This window comes from Mytilus trossulus, chromosome 14 (genome assembly GCF_036588685.1).
Source record: "Mytilus trossulus isolate FHL-02 chromosome 14, PNRI_Mtr1.1.1.hap1, whole genome shotgun sequence".
Classification (NCBI taxonomy): domain Eukaryota; kingdom Metazoa; phylum Mollusca; class Bivalvia; order Mytilida; family Mytilidae; genus Mytilus; species Mytilus trossulus.
Window position 1 is genome coordinate 48,577,752 of NC_086386.1, and position 20,347 is coordinate 48,598,098.

Below are 20,347 nucleotides of genomic sequence, written 5' to 3' on the forward strand. Positions count from 1 at the left end.
CAGAATGGAAAAATAAAAGAATGCCGCTTTGATAAAGCAGAAGTAAATAGTTTTGATCTAATATCATAGCCAATGTCCTCCTTTCAGTAAGATTTCTCAGAAAGCTTAACCAAAAATATATATGATGACAAAGAAACAGTCAATGGTCTTTGCTATTTCCTGGTATATTTGCAGGACAACAGGATAAACATCTATTAATCTTACTGATAGCTTCCCATTACCCTCAGCAAGTCATAAAAACAGTAGACTTAACAAAATATTATCTCATTTATAGTATACAATAATAATTTGGCAACAAAATGAATATACATATAAAAAAGAAGATGTGGTATGATTGTCACAGAGACATCTCTCCTCAACAGACCAAATGAGACAGAAAATAACCATATAATGATATGAATTAAGAATATGCTGTATGAATGCCAATGGAAACTCTTTCCAGCAGTGTATAAACAAAGCGGATTTCAACAACAACATTAGTTTCAAATAAAACACTAATAAAACATTAGGTAAACGGTATACTAGTACATTTGTAGCTGAAGAATAAAAAGTTTAAATCTAGATTGACAAATAAATTATTTCCAATACCTATTAATACTGTTCATCCTTACTTATATATACTATTTTGTTATGTCTGACTATATAAATGTTTCTGGAAAGTTCTAAATCATTAAAATATTAAGAAGTTGCCACCGGAGCCAAACGACTACTAGACACATTGTAGAATCATTCCTCAACATCAGAACTACCGTCACTGTCAGTGTCTAATTCGGGTAGATCTGAGGCATCCAAAACTGACTTCGTAAATCTGGGACTATTAATAGATGTATTTTGAAGTCGGTGTAATCCTAAGTACCAAAGTACACTGGATACGTGGGCACAACATCCAACAATTCTGGCTCCAACCTTGCAAGTACAGTACCACCCACTTATTTCACCGTCTAATGTATACTGTACAAATACATTGTGGGTAGCGCTGTTACTAAAACGAGACTGCAATTTGATTTTAATCAAGTTCTCCTTGATCTTACAAACATATAGCTGATATACACTGTCATCACCAATATGCTCTCTAACATATAAAGGGGATTGTTTTAGTTGGTATATCCCCATTGTTATCTGGCAGAGTTTTTCCTCGGACAAGACCGGGAAATCTTTTAGCTGATCCGCTGAGGATCCATCAACTAGTGTATATATTACCCGTTTATTTATCAATCCCTCATTTTCAACAATCGCTTGAACTAAATTTCCTTTCTTGCATTTATCAAGCATTACCTCAGCTATTTTGATATCATCTGCATTTGAGCTGGCAATTGCAGGTCGATATTTGTTACACAATGCACAAACTAACCGTAACAATTCTCCGATGAAAGGGATGTAATGGTTGGAAACAACCTTGTCAAAAAAACGCCATTGTTTCAGCCTACCATTAACACTTTCTACAATCCACCTGACTTTTGTAACTAGTCTACTGCTATTTGCCTCTTCTGTTGTATGCTGTTTTTGACCCTTTTTAAGGTATAGTGGCATCTGAACAGAGTAACCCTGTTGTTCAAGGTATTCCACAACATCACGGAAACCTCTATCGACAATACATACATCATCCTGTTGAAGCCATTCATTCATTCCTTCAGCATTCACTGCCACCATATGTTTAGTAATAGCTGCATCGTTGTTTTTACCATTGGATAAGTAGGGACCTAAAACGGAAAGAATATAGCCGTCTGTCCCAACAACCACCATTGGCTTTACCAAAGGACGATGTTTATGCAAGCTATATGATTGGCGTTGGAATTTGTAATCTGAACTTTTTTGGATGTATATGTAGGTGCCGTCCATTACTATAATAGCTACTTTTTCGTTGTTGCCAAAAAGTGTTTGAGCAGTGGCAGTTGTATGATTCTCAACAAAATCAACATGGCTTATGTGCTGAAACCCTACATTCTGAGTAACAAATGACTGCAAAGAAGTTCGAGCGCTGTGTATACTTCTTTGAACTTGGCTTTTTGTCAGTGAAAATATAGTTCCAAGAATTTGATTAGGAAGACCAGTGCGTAATTTAGTCAAAAGTATTGCCAAACATGTTCGAACAGATCTTACATTAGATTGACGTATTGTAGTAGTGTAAGTTGACAAATCCTCAAACTGCTGCTTTGTTAACCCAGTTAAGTTAAAATAATCATCGTCTGTTAGTCTAGATGGATTATCAAAATCCAAAATAGAGGATTTTGACATAGTAAGCCGGACATTTTCTAGAAGAGCTACAATTTCGGTACGGCTGAAGAAAGATTTAGTGTATTTAGCTTTCAGGATCATCAGTGATGCTCGAGAAAAATTATGTTCTTGAAGATGAGACGTGCAACATCTTGCTTTAGAGTCAACAAATATTGCGTTTTGTATAAATGCTTGTGTTCTTGCTTTCAAAGGAACAACGCATAGTTTAACACGCTTATTTCCTTTTTTCTTACATATTATACAGTATTTATGAGAAGTATGCGTTGACGAAATATTCAGGTGAATTGTTTTTGGACTTTGGATATCGATAATTGGTGAATTTTCTACCACAAATTCAGAATCACTGTCTTCAGAAGTATTGTTGTTCGTCTGTACATTTGTCTTAGCCGATTTGTTAAACATAGTTCTACATTTTCCACAGATAACTTCATCATTTTCTACATTACGTCCAATTATTGATGATACATATTTCTTTAAAGGTGTAGACTTAATAGGACGTCTATCTTTAAGGTGACACTTCCCACACAAGGAACACTTGTATTCTTTAACCATCTGCAATAGAAATTATTTGCCCATATACTTCTTTGCCTCCAGAAATTACCAGTCTACATTGTACATCGTACTTATGTTTCTAATATGTTTTATTTTGTTTTAATGTATTATATAATTTTAACCGTCAAATCAAAAGACTTTACAGTATGTTCCACTCCATAACATTACCCATAATTCTACACAGTGTTTTTTTTGTTGTTAAAATGTCTTAAAGGGTTTGCGACCAAGTAAATGTCCGGCTTTTTTTAATCAAACAAAGTTTAAGTTTTGGACCTCAATTTAGAAAAGTGTACAAAATTAAAATGGTTATATTAAGCATATTAAAAACTCAAATATTTGGAATATTGAACTCTATTGAAATTGTTCAGAATTAGCATTTTTTTCCAAAATTTTGGAGAGGTATTTATAGTTTTGGCCCATTTTCCCTAAATGGTCCGAGGCCAGAACATCTTAAAATTACTATCGGGTTTTACTTTCTGTACAATTTTATAGAGATCCATAGACTTGTAAAATATCAGATTGGGTTCCATTGACACCCCCTCCCCCCGACGCCTTCCCCTTTTTGATCCTCCACAAATAATTTCCAAAATACTAATATCAGATAGATTAGCATTAGGATCAACTGAGGACAACTGTGATACATGCTATTTTATTTGGTGAATAGGATTTCGGTCTTTCTTTGTGATTCCAATGAATGAACGGATAGGCGAACGACGTACGATCTGGCAAAACTCTTTTTTCTAAATCATAATTGTTTTATAATTGCTATGTATATATTCACCTGTTATGACATTGGTTCAAACGTGATATTCTTACAGGTCATGCCATTCTGTCATTATCTGTGAAATTTTTTAAATATAACTGAAAAAGAGAGACAAGGAACTCATTAAAAAAACACAACGATCCGGCGATGTTTAACACTATAGACCGACATACTATGCGGTATGGGCTTTGCTCATCGGTGAAGGCCGTACGATGACCTATAGTTGTTAATGTTTGTGTCAGTTTGGTCTTTTTGTAGGTAGTTGTCTCATTGGCAATCATACCACATCTTCTTTTTTATATATAGATTTTTTTATACCACGATTTTTAGTCTGTAAATCGATTTGAATGATAGTTCCAATCTCTGAGTTTTTCTAATGTGCATATTCCTGCTTATTCGAATCAATTAATAAATAAACGCTGACGCCGAGATTTCCGATTTTGGATAGATACAAGGTATGAGTTCCAATGGGAAAACTCTCCATCCAAGTCACAATTTGTAAAAGTAAAAACATATTACAGTCAACGTAAGGTCTTCAATATGGTGTCCTTGTTCACACCGATCAGCAAGCTATAAAAGGTCCCCAAAATGACTATAGTGTTAAACCATTAAAACAGAAAAACCAACGATATAATCTATAAAAAAAAAATGTTTAAAAACAAGTTTTAAACGAAATGCGATGGCCGCTATTTTCTTTCAAAACGCAGATAATTTGTCAAGTCGGAAAATACATATACGTATTCAAATTAACACAGTACTTCGACTAACTGCTTAATTGTATGAATTATTTTTTTTGTTTTCATTCTTTCGAGTATGTCACGCTACGCAGACACATTACAAAAAACATACGATTTTTCTAAATATATTCCGCTGTTAAGATTCAAAATGTGTAAAAAAACAAAAAAAAAGGAAATTAATAATCATTATCTGCATTGCACTTGCTGTTTGAATAAGTATAAGAATATTATATTGAAAAACAAATTTCCAAAAATATTCACTATAGTGAGACTCGAACTCTTTATGTTAGGATTTCCAGCTACACCGTTAACCTATTACGCCACGGACGCACAATTAATATTTCATAGAAATAAGATGTATTTATAGATATGGTGTATTTACATAGTGTTAAACGTTGTTTCTAAATACCTTTTTAATATTTAATTTCAGTGTTTGCATAGGTTATAGATTATATATTTGCAAATTTACTTCATGGAAAAATTCCGATATTTTTTTTGCTGTACTATCCTTGAATCAAAAAAAATCATTGAAAATCGTCTGCTACATTAAAGAGGGGGCTGATGGGTTAATTTCGTTCTTCGTGATCGAGGATGTTTTCATTTCGTGATCCGTGAAAGATGCCAATTTTTATCGTGATCTGTGATTTTGAGGAAATTAAGTCGTGATTTGGTAATGTTAATTTTTTGTGAATCGTGATAGATATTTTTTGTTTTCCGTGATCCGTGATGAGGACCCCCCATTAGGCCCCTCATTAAACTCGGCCGTCTTTTTTCCAATCTTTGTTTTCTAAAGAACTGTACATGAACTTCGATTAAATCTATAAATCTTTAATAACTTCAGATAAATTTATACCGTCTTTCTCTCTGAAGATAAATTTATACCGTCTTTCTCTCTGAAGATGATCTGAATATTCGATATGTGGTATTTTTTTTCAATTGTCTTTTGAGGGGGAGGCAGCCGGCTGAGTACATGTTTCGGAACTTCATTTATAATCAACTGTGACATAACTTGAATGTTGATTAACAGGAATAACAAACAGTCATTGCCCCACAAACTTTGACATTTAATGAGAAAGGGTATAAAAGAATGCACAAGAAAAAATACCGATATATTTGGATGCTAGTTCATTTTACTTGAAACTGAAAGCTTTGAAAAAGTTATTTATATATCCTCTGTTCACAATATTTAACCATTTTCTTAAATAAAACCATGAAGGAATACTTACCATTAAACACACAAACTATTCCTATCCCATTTCGTCGGTAAACATTAATTTTGTTTCCAGCATCGTAGGTTCAGCTTTAAGAATGCAGATTCGGAAATGATAGTCCGATCCGGTCCTTGGTTTATATACTTTTATCATCCGTCAAAAAACGGCATATTTTTGGGGAGGAAATGTTATTTTTTAACTATGAGCGGACGCGAGTACCACGATTATATTAAAAACATTTAATCATATATGTCAAACAAACAACACACACAAGTATCGTCGTGGTACTCGCGTCCGCTCATAGTTTAAATTGTGCTGGAAGGGTCACAAAAATCACGATTTCGTTAAAATTCACGAATTAAGAGGAATAGAGCGAGGCATTTAATCATTTTAACACACATAATCATGACAGTTCTTTTGATATTTTGAAAGATTTGATAATTAGCTTTTAAAATAATGTGATTTTGAACAGGTTTTACTCATTTTAATTTTGGGAAAAATAGGGGGCCAGTTGCAATAGCTTATCATACCTTGTCCTTTTTGAGGCGAAGCTTAAAAAGTAAAGGCGAGCGATTATAATTTTTTTTTGTAAACATAAAATAGTAGGTTTTGGCTATATTAAAACTTGATTTATCACTTGTACCTTGACATTTCTTTAATTTATGAAGTATTTTTCCCTGTTCGACAAGAAATAATTGAATAATTAAATCTGGTCTATGTATGTGTGACTGACAATGAAACAATTCTCCATCCAAGTCATAATCAGGTTCAGAACAACCCCTTAATGTTATGAATATCCCTTTTATGAGGGGTCAAAATATTAAAGTCATAATATATTTTTTTTGTAAAAACACTTTAAGTACAAAAGGGCTTATATTTTCCCAAAGAACTATAATATTTGGTATTAAATGGTCAAAACATGTCCAAGAATTTTGTTATATTCCTGGACTTTAACCATGTTAACACATTTACTTTAACAGTTTAATATTATTCAAAATAAGTGGACCCATCCCTCTTTTAGAAAAGTTGTTTAAAATATAATGTATTTCTCCTCTTTTTGAGTAAAAAATTCTAAGTTGTCAAAGGTTTTGTATAGTAGCACTGTACAAATCCTTAGTATTTCTATTTTCTTTTCTACAACAGACTGAACAGTAAACATGGTAAAATGACCCCTTCAAGGCCCTTGTCTGAGGGAGGGTGAGTCCCAACCTGATAATAACATGTAATAGGTCAAAGTACGGCCTTTTACACAGTGCTTTGATCAAGACCAACCAGCAAGCTATAAGGGACCACAACTTAGTATTGTACACAATTCGAACAGGAAAACCAACGATCTAAATTATATTTCCAAACGGGAAAAATTTACCAATGAACCACATCAACAAACGATAACTGCTGAACGACAGGTCTCTGAATCAACCAGAACAAACCTGCAGCAGGTATGACCGTCACCATACACTATAATTGCAGTTGAAGGCAAATCCTTCAGAAGTTCTTTGTACTTTATTTTAACAACGAACATTTTTTTTATAGGGAATATAAGTTAGGGGGAAAGAAACCAACGTTTTGTTCTGTACTGGTATTTCTATTTATATCGGAGCACTCTCGCTTGGAATAAATTGGCTCCATTCTGAAACAAATATTCTCGCAGATATTTACAGTGTTGTGGGGTGCTGATAGGTTTAAAATCGTTATATAAAGGCTAGACTGTGATTTTAAAAAACAAATGTTGAGATCTTTACATTATATTTACAAAAAAAACGATGCGGGAAATGGACATGATTTCATTTCCGGATGCGGGAAGCGGGAATATAATAAAAATTAAAAAAATCTGTTTTGAAAAAAATAGGTGCGGGCGGGTCCGTCGAACAAGGAATCAAATTGGTGTGGCCTTACTTTCTGAAATTGCCTGTATTTGAAAATAGAGCATTCTTCTTGGTATACAAATGATCGCCTATAATAAACCATACACTTTTGATGATAGAGTGCATGTAAAAATTACAATGGCAATATTTGGACATTTCAACTATGTAAATCAATATGATTGATGATGCAAGGCTAAATTACCTCCATGGAAATGTGAAATGTGAATGCTTATAAATGTTTTTATTTCAGTTTTGTCATTGCCTCCTCTGCTTCAAGTACATGTATTACATTGCAATTCTTAACCAAATATAGATGTACATACAGACTAATGGACGTGGAAAAATCTATAGAGTCAGTCAGTTTCTCATTTTATATATAAATTAGACTGTTGGTTTTCCCTTTTGAATGGTTGTACAATGGTAATTTTGGGGGCACTTTATAGCTTGCTTTTTGGCTTGAGCCAAGGCTCTGTGTTAAAGAACGTACTTTGACCCATAATGATTTACTTTTACAAATTGTGACTTGGATGGAGAGTTGTCTTATTGGCACTCATCTTCTTATATCTTAGCATAAACATCATAACAAAACTAACTTTTCTGTTTGAAAACCAGTGTCATCTTTGACTTCAAAACTTTCACCAATAAGCACTTCATAATTTCTCTTTCCAGACACATCTGTCCCGTCCCTGGTGACTAAATCATCATCTTTCCCATTACAATTCCCACATAGACCTGTAAGATTTGCACCATACTTTCTAGGTACCATAACAATAGCCTCTGACTTGCCATTCCACAAGACTGATACGCCACACCCTGTGACCAGACGGCCATATTCTCCAGTGTTATAGATTGTCACATTCTGGTGCACAAGTTTGACTGGCATATATTGTAATAAGCCATTTATCTAAAAATAAATACATAAACAATTACAAAAAATGTTTTATTTATAAGGAAATACTTAAATGATAATCACTCCATAGAAAAAGTATTTCTTTTCATATTATGCATTACATTAGATTGTAACATGTGTATTTTTCATCATTAATTTTCCTATTTTTGTGCATGAAAGCTTCAGAAAAGATTTTTGTATTGTACAAAATGTAAATAAATTGTAAAACCTTTCAGTAAAAATCTTGCTCTTATATAAGATTTATATATTTCATAGTGATTTTTTTTAACTTTATATTTAATGAATGTGAAAATAATGAAGAAATATAGAATAAAATTGAGAATGGAAATGGGGAATGTGTCAAAGAGACAACAACCCGACCAAATAAAAAAACAACAGCAGAAGGTCACCAACAGGTCTTCAATGTAGCGAGAAATTCCCGCACCCGGAGGCGTCCTTCAGCTGGCCCCTAAACAAATATATACTAGTTCAGTGATAATGAACGCCATACTAATTTCCAAATTCTACACAAGAAACTAAAATCAAAATAATACAAGACTAACAAAGGCCAGAGGCTCCTGACTTGGGACAGGCGTTAAAATGCGGCGGGGTTTAACATGTTTGTGAGATCTCAACCCTCCCCCTATACCTCTAACCAATGTAGAAAAGTAAACGCATAACAATACGCACATTAAAATTCAGTTCAAGAGAAGTCCGAGTCTGATGTCAGAAGATGTAACCAAAGAAAATAAACAAAATGACAATAATACATAAATAACAACAGACTACTAGCAGTTAACTGACATGCCAGCATGCTAAAGAGGCAAAGTAGTCCAATTTAATTATCATTGGCAGATCCAGGGGGGGGGGGTTAGAACCCCCTCTTTTATTTGGCCGATCAATGCATTTGAATGGGGACATATAGTTGGGACCCCCCCCCCCCCCTTTGTCCTGGGTTGGGACCTTCCCTCCTTTTTAAAATGGCTGGATCCGCCCTCATTATAATATCACAATAAAAAACAAAGTGCTACAGACCTCATACATGAACATATATTACATTTATCTTTTATTGAATAAACATAGACAGTAAAATAAATATCATTTTTTATTGTTTTTTAATATATAGAGATTCCTAATACATGTTTATAAAGCAAAGTACATAAAAGGAGGATTGAGCATACCAACTTAAAATGTTCTGGTAGTTGGTAGTATATTTAAACTACCATCTTGTCAAATACTTATAACAATTTCGTTCCTTAAACATATTAAAGCTGAACAATGCAAAGAAGGAAAATTTTAACTAATAAAATTGAAAATGGAAATAGGGAATGTGTCAAAGAGACAACAACCCGACCATAGAAAAAAGAACAGCAATAGGTCACCAACAGGTCTTCAATGTAGCAAGAAATTTTCGCACCCAGAGGCGTCCTTCAGCTGGCCCCTAAACAAATATATACTAGTATATAATGTTTGTTTTAATGATATTTTTTTCATTTCTATGCAGGTTCAATAGAATAAATAACACAGCTTTGTACTAGACCTACAGGTATAAAAAGTTAGACAATGCTTACTTGGTATTACATTTAGGTACAGAGTAATAACTAAATATTGGAATGAAGATACAATGTTTATTAGATATTAAAGACCATTTTCCCTTGTTTTTCTTTTCTTTTTAATTCTCTCTCTTTAACTTTGTGGGATATATTACTGAGGTCATATACAATCCAATATACATATACTATTTCTAATGATCTTGCCTACTTTTTTTTAATTTAGACACACCTTTCCAATGTATAAACAATTCTCTTTCATAATTTATTGCATCAATGAATAATTCAAGTCCACCTGTTAATGTTTGTAACAGATTGAAAAACTATTAAAAAATACTTAGGTACACAAGAGTCCAAATCAATAGTTTAGTAAATAGATTAAACTTCATCTTTTACACTTGACGAGATAATTAAGGCCTAACCACAACACGATCGGATATTAATGACTTCTAATGAAGTGTGTACTAGTGTAAGTAAACAAATCAAGCAAAAATTAAGATCCTCAAAGAAAAAACAACTTTTTTCTCTCATAAAGGAAAACGATCTTAGTTGCAATTCTGTTCTTCAGGTTGTAATAACAGAATTTTATTGTGTGGAATGAAACCCATTTGGCCAATTTATAAGCAGCATGCAGTAGGTAGTTTTGAATGGGGAGCAAGAAAGTTGGTTGACAAGAAAATACTGTAAATTCAGAAATTATTGCGTGCACTTAATATCGTGATTTTGTTATTTCAAATCTTTTTTAATCTTTGCAATATTGAGAAAAATCCTTTTTTATTCATATAAAATATTTCAAAATGCGTCAGTTTAAATTATTACAATTATAACCCTGTTGCAGTTTTTGAAATTATTAAAACATCGCAATATTTCAGAATTTACAGTAGTTTGACATGCACAAAAAATGTCCTGCTCTATTTAATTGGTGTTTAAAAGAAGGGGGAAAAGGGAGTGGGGAGCAAGAAAATTGGTTGACAAAACAATAGTTTGATGTACACAAAAAATGTCTGCTCTGATTAATTAGTGTTTAAACAGAAAATGGAGTGGGGAGAAAATAAATAGTTTGACATGCACAAAAATGTTCTTGCTCCATCTAATTTGCGTTTAAAAAGTAGGGGGAAAAGTGGGCGTCACTTCTTCTGTTACTTATGGGCCATTGGTAATTGAGATAAAAATATGTCATAATTCTATTTTAAGCTTGTGGATTACACACACAATCAAAATGTGTCATAATTCTATTTAAAAAGTTTGAAAAGCTTGTGAATTAAACACACAATCTACTTACATAAACTTTTTTCTTTTTATGAAGTTGTATTTTCATACCATACATATATACATCTATCAGTCTGGTATAGGAAACTCTCCTTCTACTTCCCCTTTGCTCATTCTTTACTTCAATATTAAAGGAACAGTTTCCATGAGGATCGTCAAACTTTGTCATGGTATATTTACAAAAGCCATTGAATGTAAAATACTTCTTTTCAAACTGTCTGTAATGTGGATCTCCATATGCAGAACAGGTGCACAAATCTTAAAATAAAGCAAATGCCTGATGTCATTAAAAGTAAAATAGTTGAAACCTTAATACAATATAAAAGATGTTAAAATTAACATATTTGACATATTAAAGTTTATATATCCAAAAAGATATTTTACATTTATTAACATTTATGTAAATGTATAGATGACATCTTGAAATTTGATATTTTTTCAGGTATTACTGTTGCTCATATCTATTTGTTTGTGACAAGATCTCAATATGAAGCGGTTTTCCCAAGTTTTTACAAGAAGTTTTAAGCCCAAATTCAAATGTATTTCACAAAATACACGTTAACAGAAATAAGTACTTTGTAGAATCAGATATCATATCCTTATTTTCACATTAATGAGCAAATTAATATAATACATGTACTCATAGAAACTATTTGGTTATTTAAAGACTTAACCAGACACATCTCTTTTTGTTTTTCATATAAATTAGACCGTTGGTTTTCTTGTTTGAATGATTTTACACCAGTCTCTTTTGGGGCCCTTTAAGGCTTGCTGTGAGCCAAGGCTCCATGTTGAAGACCATATTTGACCTATAATGGTTTACTTTGACAAACTGTGACTTGGATTGATAATTATCTTATTGGCACTCATACCACATCTTCTTATTTCTATCTATCTTATATTGTATTGACTATTGAATATTTACTCTATCTGTACTAAACATTGATTTTATTTTTAACACATGTAGTTTAATACATAACTTAACATGTATTACTTTCTTTTATTATAACATATTATAACATATGACCCTAATCCTTTTCCTATTTAATATTTTGGTACATGTAAGACATAAGATCATGCATTTCTCAAGACTGTTTTATGACATCTTTGTATATAATTGCTTAGGTGTGTACTGATTAGTATTGGTGTTAGGGAGAATCTTGTTCATTTATTAGTTGAAATTGGACTTGGAACTAATTTTCAGTTACTTTTGGTATTCATATAGTAGTTAGTGCTTAGGTTATTTTATGTCTTTTTGACAAACCCTTTCAAACTCAAGGGGTACAATCAAAATCACGTGATGGATATACACACATCGGAAGTTACAGTCGAACTCGCCGCTTGAAAGGTTAGTAGTTGCATTATCTTGTTTATATCAATTAAATTTTGATTAATAAGTTGGCACACCGAATGTCGGATAGTATGCAGTTTTAAAATACAGAATTGTTTTTGCTAGAAAGCGTGCAGTTATTGCAAACACTTCGACACAGTTCCAAATTTTCGAATAATTTTTGTGTCGAAGTGTTAGCATTAACTGCACGATTTCCAGCAAGGATAATTGTGTATTTCATAACTAGATAGTATCCGACATTCGGTGCACTACCTTATTTATTAAATTTTGTTGATATAAACAAGTAAATACGACTACTTACTTTTCAAGCGGTCTGCTCGACTGTTACTTCCGTTACTTCCGGTGTGTGTATATCTATCACGTGATTTTGATTGTACCCCTTGAAACTGATTCTAATACTTTTTCTTATGTTGTAGTGTTACACCACTGCCCTAGGTAGAGGGAGGGTTGAGTTTTCAAAAACTTGTTTAACACTGTCTCATCTCCTTATTAATTATTAACTGAACATCTGATCTATTGTCATATGAAAGATTTTTGACAATTTTATGATTTTTGTTTTCGAGAGAACATTTTTTTTTTCCTTTTTGCCTATATATGATATCTTTCATTATACAGTGAAACCTGACTAAACCAAACCCTGAATAAACTGGAAACCTCTCTAATCCAAACTTGTTCTGAAGACCAATCATACCACATTTTATGCGCTGTGAACCTGATGAAACCGAATACCTGCCAAAACCGTACATAATCTCAATGATTTGGTATAGTCAGGTTTTACTGTACTAACCTTCACAGAGATGGTAAGGATTTCCAAAATATCCTTTCATACAGCGACAGTTTCCCTCAGAACATTCAGCATTAGTACCACATTCACTGTCATCAAAGCATACTGAAATTATAAATAAAAAATATCCAGCCTTAGTACCACATTCACTGTCATCAAAGCATACTGAAATTATAAATAAAAAACATCCAGCCTTAGTACCACATTCACTGTCATCAAAACATACTGAAATTATAAATAAAAAACATCCAGCCTTAGTACCACATTCACTGTCATCAAAGCATACTGAAATTATAAATAAAAAACATCAACTTTTCATATTCATATTTCAATTTAATTAAGAAGAAATCTAAAAGAAAAGAAAACTTGTTTTATCACTTTTTTTGGGAAAAATATTCCAGAACAAGAATGCGTCCATAGTACACGGATGCCCCACTCGCATTATCATTTTCTATGTTCAGTGGACCATGAAATTGGGGTCAAAACTTAAATTTGGAATTAAAATTAGAGGGAACATGTGTACTAAGTTTCAAGTTGATGTAACTTGAACTTCATCAAAAACTACCTTGACCAAAAACTTTAACCTGAACTTTGCACTATCATTTTCTATGTTCAGTAGACCATGAAATTGGGGTCAAAACTATAATCTGCATTAAAATTAGAAAGATCATATCATGGGGAACATGTGTATTAAGTTTCAAGTTGATTGGACTTCAGCTTCATCAAAAACTACCTCGACCAAAAACTTTAACCTAAAGCGAACGGACAAACGAACAAAAGGATGAACGAACAAACGGACGAAAGAATGGAGGCACAGACTAGAAAACATAATGCGCCTCTACTATCGTAGGTGGGGCATAAAAAGTTCTCATCAATACAATCATTATCAACCGCAATTTTTGTACTCTGCTGAAGAAAAAATCAAAGATGTGGTATGAATGCCAATGAGACAACTATCCACAAAAGACCAAAATGAAACAGACATTCACAAATATAGGTGACCATACGGCTGGTACGCTATACATGTATATATGCAATTTAAATCTGCATGCATCTGATATCAATAAAATACCAGCTTTTCGTGTAGTATAACAGACTTGAAACCGTCCATCACATCCCCCATCAGTCCATAGTCTTCCTCTATTGTCAGCTCCGAAGGTCACATCCTTTTCACAGAGGTTATGGGAATATTCCCTCATCATTAGGATTGAGGTAATGCCTTTGGAATGAGGTATCCGACATACTCTCCTCTCCAGCGATCCTGGTCTGCATCTTCTTGTTTTACATAAAATTGCAGTCTTGTCACCTAAAAATAGAAAGGATTGGTGAATTTATTCATTGATTTGTGTTTAATGTCACTTAATGTTACAATAATACATTGTATCTTGATACCCAATTGTTCCATCAAGTCCAATTTGAATGGATAATTTGTTAGGGACAGACAGGCAGACAGACAGACTTTTGACCTAGGAATTTGTACATACTTAAGGACAAATCCTCTAATGATGGTTAATATGCATGTTGGTTAAAAATGTATATGCCTGTCCCAAGTCAGGAGCCTGTTATTCAGTGGTTATCGTTATTTATGTGTTACACATTTGTTTTTCGTTCATTTTTTTTACATAAATAAGACTGTTAGTTTTCTCGTTTGAATTGTTTTTCATTGTCTTATCGGGGCCTTTTATAGCTGACTATATGCGGTCTGGGCTTTGCTCATTGTTGAAGGCTGTACGGTGACCTATAATTGTTTATGTTTGTGTCATTTTGGTCTTTTGTGGATAGTTATCTCATTGGCAATCATACCACATCTTCTTTTTTATATGTCAAGTATAAACTTTGAAATCATATTGGTTCTGAAGATAAAGAGCAGACATTTTCTGAACCATAGAACACAGGGTTTTTAACCATGAATTTCCAAAGATGAATATCTTCAGTAAATTGAATACACATAATTATAGGTGCTATAAAGTCCTACCTGGTTTGTAAATTAAAATGACACACTACAACATGCTGCAGTATTTGGATTATTTTATATGTGAATGACCTCTGAAACTAAGGAAAAGGTCAATTGTAAACTAACAGATGGAAAAATTATGCATGTTCTACTTTTAATGGATTCAATCACATAACAAAGATGACAAATATTGTGGTTATAATGCATAATGAATAAGCTATATAGACCTAATAAATTAGAGCCTGGGTATTCAACTGAGTCTTAAACCAAGGCCACTATCCAATATTGCAGACTAGAATATAATTCATAACTAAAATTCTCTTTTTACTGATCATTTCTGTTGCTTACTGCTACGTAAACAGGTAATTACAAGTACTCTCAACTATAGGTTGTGCCAAAAATGCAATAACTGGTTAAACAAGAGTGCACACGCTAAACTTCTCTTTTTTGCTGATCATTTCTGTTGTTTACAGGTACTCTCTTCTATTATTAGTGCCAAAAATGCAAAAACTGGTTAAAAATCAAACTCATTTAAGGGCAATAACTCAATAAATCAACAGTGGTATGTCAATTTCAGCTACTGTGGATTCATTAATATTCAATGGATACCAATTTCCGTGGATTTTGTGGGTACAAGAGAACCACGAATTTAAATGTTCAACGAATAACAAATATTCTTAAGGAATGCATGCAGACTTTGTCAAAACCACGAAATTAAATATCCACGAAAATACAGGTTTTCCTCAAACCACGAAAATTGATACCCACGAATATAAATGAATCCACAGTATGTGACTTACTGTGGATTCATTTATTTTTGGTGGTACATGTACAATGTACCAATTTTCGTGAATTACACGAAACTTGCATGTTCATGGGTTTTCAATATCATGGTTTAGTGGAAGTCGGCTTATAGGAAATTTGTCATTCGTTGAACATTCAACCTTGTGGTTAATTTTTATCCACAAAATTGGTATCCAACAGAATCTACAGCTGATCATTTTTGTTGCTTGAAGTTTCTCTTTTGCTACAGTTTTGCCCAAAATCCAAAAATAAGGGTAAGATTCATATTTAAATATGGGCAAAAACTCCTGTATAGTTGACTTACCATTCTGCCATGTTCACTTACAAATAGATTTAGTCTCTCACTTATCATTTTTGCTATCTAAAAGTTCTCTTTAACTACATGTATCATAGTATTCAAAGTTATAGACAACATTGAGTAAATGTCTTTTAAGGGCAATAACTCCTAAAAGGAGTCAACTGGTGATATCCTCTTTATAAACTTATACATTGTCTTTTAGATCAATTTTGCTCTCTAAAGTTTCTCTCTTTTAAAATAGTGTTCAAGATACGTAAGACAAAAAACACACAAAAAATAAGGTTTATCTCCTTTAAGCCATTATGTCAAAAGATATCAAGGAGTTGCTTGACAATTTAGATCATATTTGACCTAAATGATTATTTTTGCCATTTAAAGTTTTTCTCTTAGAAGAGGGGGGATAGGAGGGGTCCTGATCCCGAAATCCCAGGCTTAAAAACACGAAATCCTGAGGTCCCGAAATTCGAAAAAATAGAATTCCGGAATCCTGAAAGGGTCAATCCTGAAATCCCTAGCTTAAAAACACCTGATCCTGGAGTCCCAATAAAGGTCCTATCTCCCCTATTAGAACTATCAAATTTTTAAGATAACAAACAAAAGAACATACAAAATTTAAAAAAATTAATTTAAGGGCAATAACTCATTTTAAAAGGAGAATCAAATAGACAAATTCATCCATGTATGGCTTATTTGTAGATTTTGCCTTCCTAAAAATGTTTGCTTTCCAAGCGTCTCTCTATTCAATATTTATAATGGTTTTCTAGACATTGAACAAACAAAAAAAAGGTAAAAAATGTCATCTAAGGGCAATAACTCCAAAAGAATTTGTCTACCAGTTTTTGGTCTACATGGTCTTAACTATTTTTGGTCTACATTGTCAAAATCTGATTGATATGTTGTTATTTTTTGTACTGGGATTTTTTTTTATTTTGATCACTGAAACATTGAATTGGGCAAGCACCATATGACATTTGTCAAACAGGCATAATAACCGTTGTGACAAAAAATCCATATTCCTATTAAAGGCCAAGCATAGCTATATTTTACTGTAGAGAAAATCTCAACCTATAAACTTAAACTGACCACTGGAGTGAAAAAATAGTTGGTTGACAGTCTTGTAATAGAAATTTATTTAATATTTTAGTTCACCAAAAATAGATATAAATGTATGAACAAGCATGATATTCCACCAAAAGAGAAATAAAGAACAATTAACGAATGACTGAAATATTTTTTCTGTCTATTCGAAATAACATAAAAATTTTGGTGCACACTGAAAAACGTGTGTAGCGGGTTATTTAACAGTGTGCACCACATTTTTTATGTTATTTCGAATAGACAGAAAAAATATTACAGTCATTTCTTAAAATTTAATTCTAAATTCCATTTTAAACCGTAGAAAACAATGAAAAAACGTTGATGACGTTACAGTCACATGACTAAATTATGTCTATGGGCTCATAACAAAATAACGTCAGCCAATCAGAAGACGCATTACATCCAAAATTAATTTATTAGAGAATAATACTAAATAAGGTACTAAATAGAAGGAATAGAAAATAACAGACCAAAAAGAAAAAGTAGAGAGAAAATAAATGGAGAATGTGTCTATGAGCCACAAATGCCCATTTTGTAAAAATGCACAAGTCAACTTACACATACAGATGCAGGGTTCATGTAGTTACAGACTATTTTGTGGTCATTGTTAGCATAAGTTTTATAACCTATGGTTAAGGCAAACTAAGTTAAGAGAAGGGAAACAACAGATTTATATATAGTAATTTTTCATTATATATAACTTATGAACCATAAAAGAAACACCACTCAATGTTTTGAGGTAATAAACATTGTGTATAAGTTTCATAGCATATAATACTTAATTGGGGCAAACTAAAGTAAGGGACCAGAAACAGAAACGACAGGTTTCAAAACGTTCATGTTTATACAGGGCCATAACTCCTGAATGATAAAAATTTGATCTGTGTTTTGAGGTTACCGGTATATGCATTGTGTATAAGTATAATAATATTGTTTGAGGCAAACTTAAGTTAAGGTTCATCATCAGGAATTGAAAAATATGGCCGTGTTTACACCTCAAAAATTACTATGAGTACAGACAAACTGTCACATTCAGGAAAGTTTTAAGGCATGGCAGGAACTAGATATATAAAAGTTATATGAAGTCTACGTTTCAGAAAATGAAAAACTTACCTGCATTTTGATGTGCATTTTTTTCAGTCTGCAGAAGATAGCAAAATAAACAAACACCCGAGTTTCATTTGATACGGTCCACTCAGTTACACAGTTTAAACCTGTTAAATCACCTATTGTATACAGGTGTCTATTGTCCATTTAAGTCAATACTACTCACAACATTGATTATATGAGGGGAGCTTCTCAATCGTTTTCACTACTTAGTTAATTTTTGCACCTTCTGCAGGAACGAAAAAAAATGGATAGCAAAATCTAGAAAAGTTAATAATTTTCTGAAACATAAAATGCATTTAAAATTTATATATCTAGTTCCTGCCATCCCTTAAAACTGTTGCAGGTGTATAGGTTAGTCTGTACTCAGAGTAAAATTTGGGGTGTAAATACGGCCATTTTAGCCAAAAGGTTATGATGAACCTTAAGAGAATGGAAACAAAATTATGGATACTTTCTGGACAGTAGACAGATGAACATGGGACACACTTCTTGCCCCCTTGGCTACTGTGGCGACATAAAAATAGTCAAAAATATAAAGAAAACATAATTTAAGACCCTACCCCCTTCCAGACCCTCAGTAAATCATCACTGATACAAGGAGTAATGTTAGCACGAAGGGATGATGTCTTTTAAACCAGTTAAAAGATCATTCAAAATATATTACAACTTTATACAGTACAAGGAAATCAAATGGGATTACAATGCATATATCTTTACAAAATAAATTAGGCCACACTTAAAAATATTTGTGTTTGCCCAAACCCTTCCTAAAGGTAGAGTCAGTGGGTAGGTAGGTATGCTTTTTCTTTTTTTCTACAAAGAGAATTAAAAGTTTCAGATGTTTTTTTAGTCGGCATTTTTTAACTGATTTAAAAAAAAAACTGATTTAAAAAAAAACTTTCTCACATCAAGACAATATTTTTTTTAATTGCACCTATTGTCTAGGTAGGTTGGGTTAGGGAAAACAAACTCATTCTGTTTTATGATCTTAACATTGTTGCAAAGAGACAAACTATGATAATGATTAAAAACATTCATAGATACCCTTTGAAGAAGCATAACAAGTTTTAAGAGAAAACGTGTCTTTCCACTAATCTACTATCATTTGACTATAGTACCAGTAACTGTCAGAAATTTAGTTTTCCTCAAATATTACTAACAGGGATGCCTGTCAAAGGTCAGTACTTTGTGTATTTTTTCTTCTAACCATGTAGAATTAGTATAAAAACTTTGGAAATGTTTTGGGCCATAATAAATAATAGTTTTGTTTGCCCAAACGCTACCTACCCAGAAAAAAGCTGCCTACTCAAATTCTTTTATTGTCCTGATTTGAAGAAGTTTTTTTTTAATCAAATAGGCATGAAGACTAATAAACATCTGATACTTCAATTTCTTTTAAAAAAAAATTTAAAAAAAATGCCTACCTACCTACCCACTGTCTCAACCTTTGGGTAGGGTTTGGGCAAACCAAAATATTCTTAAGTGTGGCCTTATCCAAACATTTTTAAAAATATAATGAATTCAGTGTCTCATAAGTCATTTTGTAAGTCTATTCTATGGCTGGATATTTGATCTTTGTTTGTATTATGACTTGTTGTATATATATATTGTCTGATCAAATATGTGACACTATAATAAAATTATTATTTATTTATTCATATAACAAATCTAGGAGTAAACTGATATCAATAACATTTCAAGGTTAAAGAAAACAAAGTATTACTATTAAGGTGGTACCCAACCCCTGAACTAAAATTAATTTGGCTGTTCAATTTTCTTAAAATTTTGACAAAGTATTAACTTTGACCCTTTGACAAAAATATATAAATTTCAAAAAATTTGAACCAACCGTTTATTCAGAAAAATTACACTGGTTG

At 32.6% G+C, this 20,347-nt stretch overlaps 2 protein-coding genes across 2 annotated transcripts in view; both read right to left on the bottom strand.

Annotated features, from left to right (window-relative positions):
* Nucleotides 1-16,316, bottom strand: part of LOC134697830 (zonadhesin-like) — a 103,743-nt gene extending 87,427 nt beyond the window's left edge. Inside the window, exons 1-5 of the mRNA XM_063560117.1 lie at nt 16,310-16,316; nt 14,279-14,512; nt 13,210-13,311; nt 11,085-11,329; nt 7,957-8,267 (exon numbers count right to left, since the gene is read on the bottom strand). Of these exons, the coding sequence (XP_063416187.1) occupies nt 7,957-8,267; nt 11,085-11,329; nt 13,210-13,311; nt 14,279-14,512; nt 16,310-16,316 (899 nt within the window). The remainder of the gene's footprint in view (nt 1-7,956; nt 8,268-11,084; nt 11,330-13,209; nt 13,312-14,278; nt 14,513-16,309) is intronic.
* On the bottom strand, nt 532-3,782 carry LOC134696555 (uncharacterized). Its single transcript, XM_063558411.1, has 2 exons — nt 3,569-3,782; nt 532-2,787 (listed from the first exon to the last, which is right to left on the bottom strand). The coding sequence occupies exon 2, from the start codon at nt 2,785-2,787 to the stop codon at nt 727-729; it is 2,061 nt and encodes a 686-aa protein (XP_063414481.1). The 5' UTR covers nt 3,569-3,782; the 3' UTR covers nt 532-726.
* Nucleotides 16,317-20,347: the final 4,031 nt, after the last annotated feature.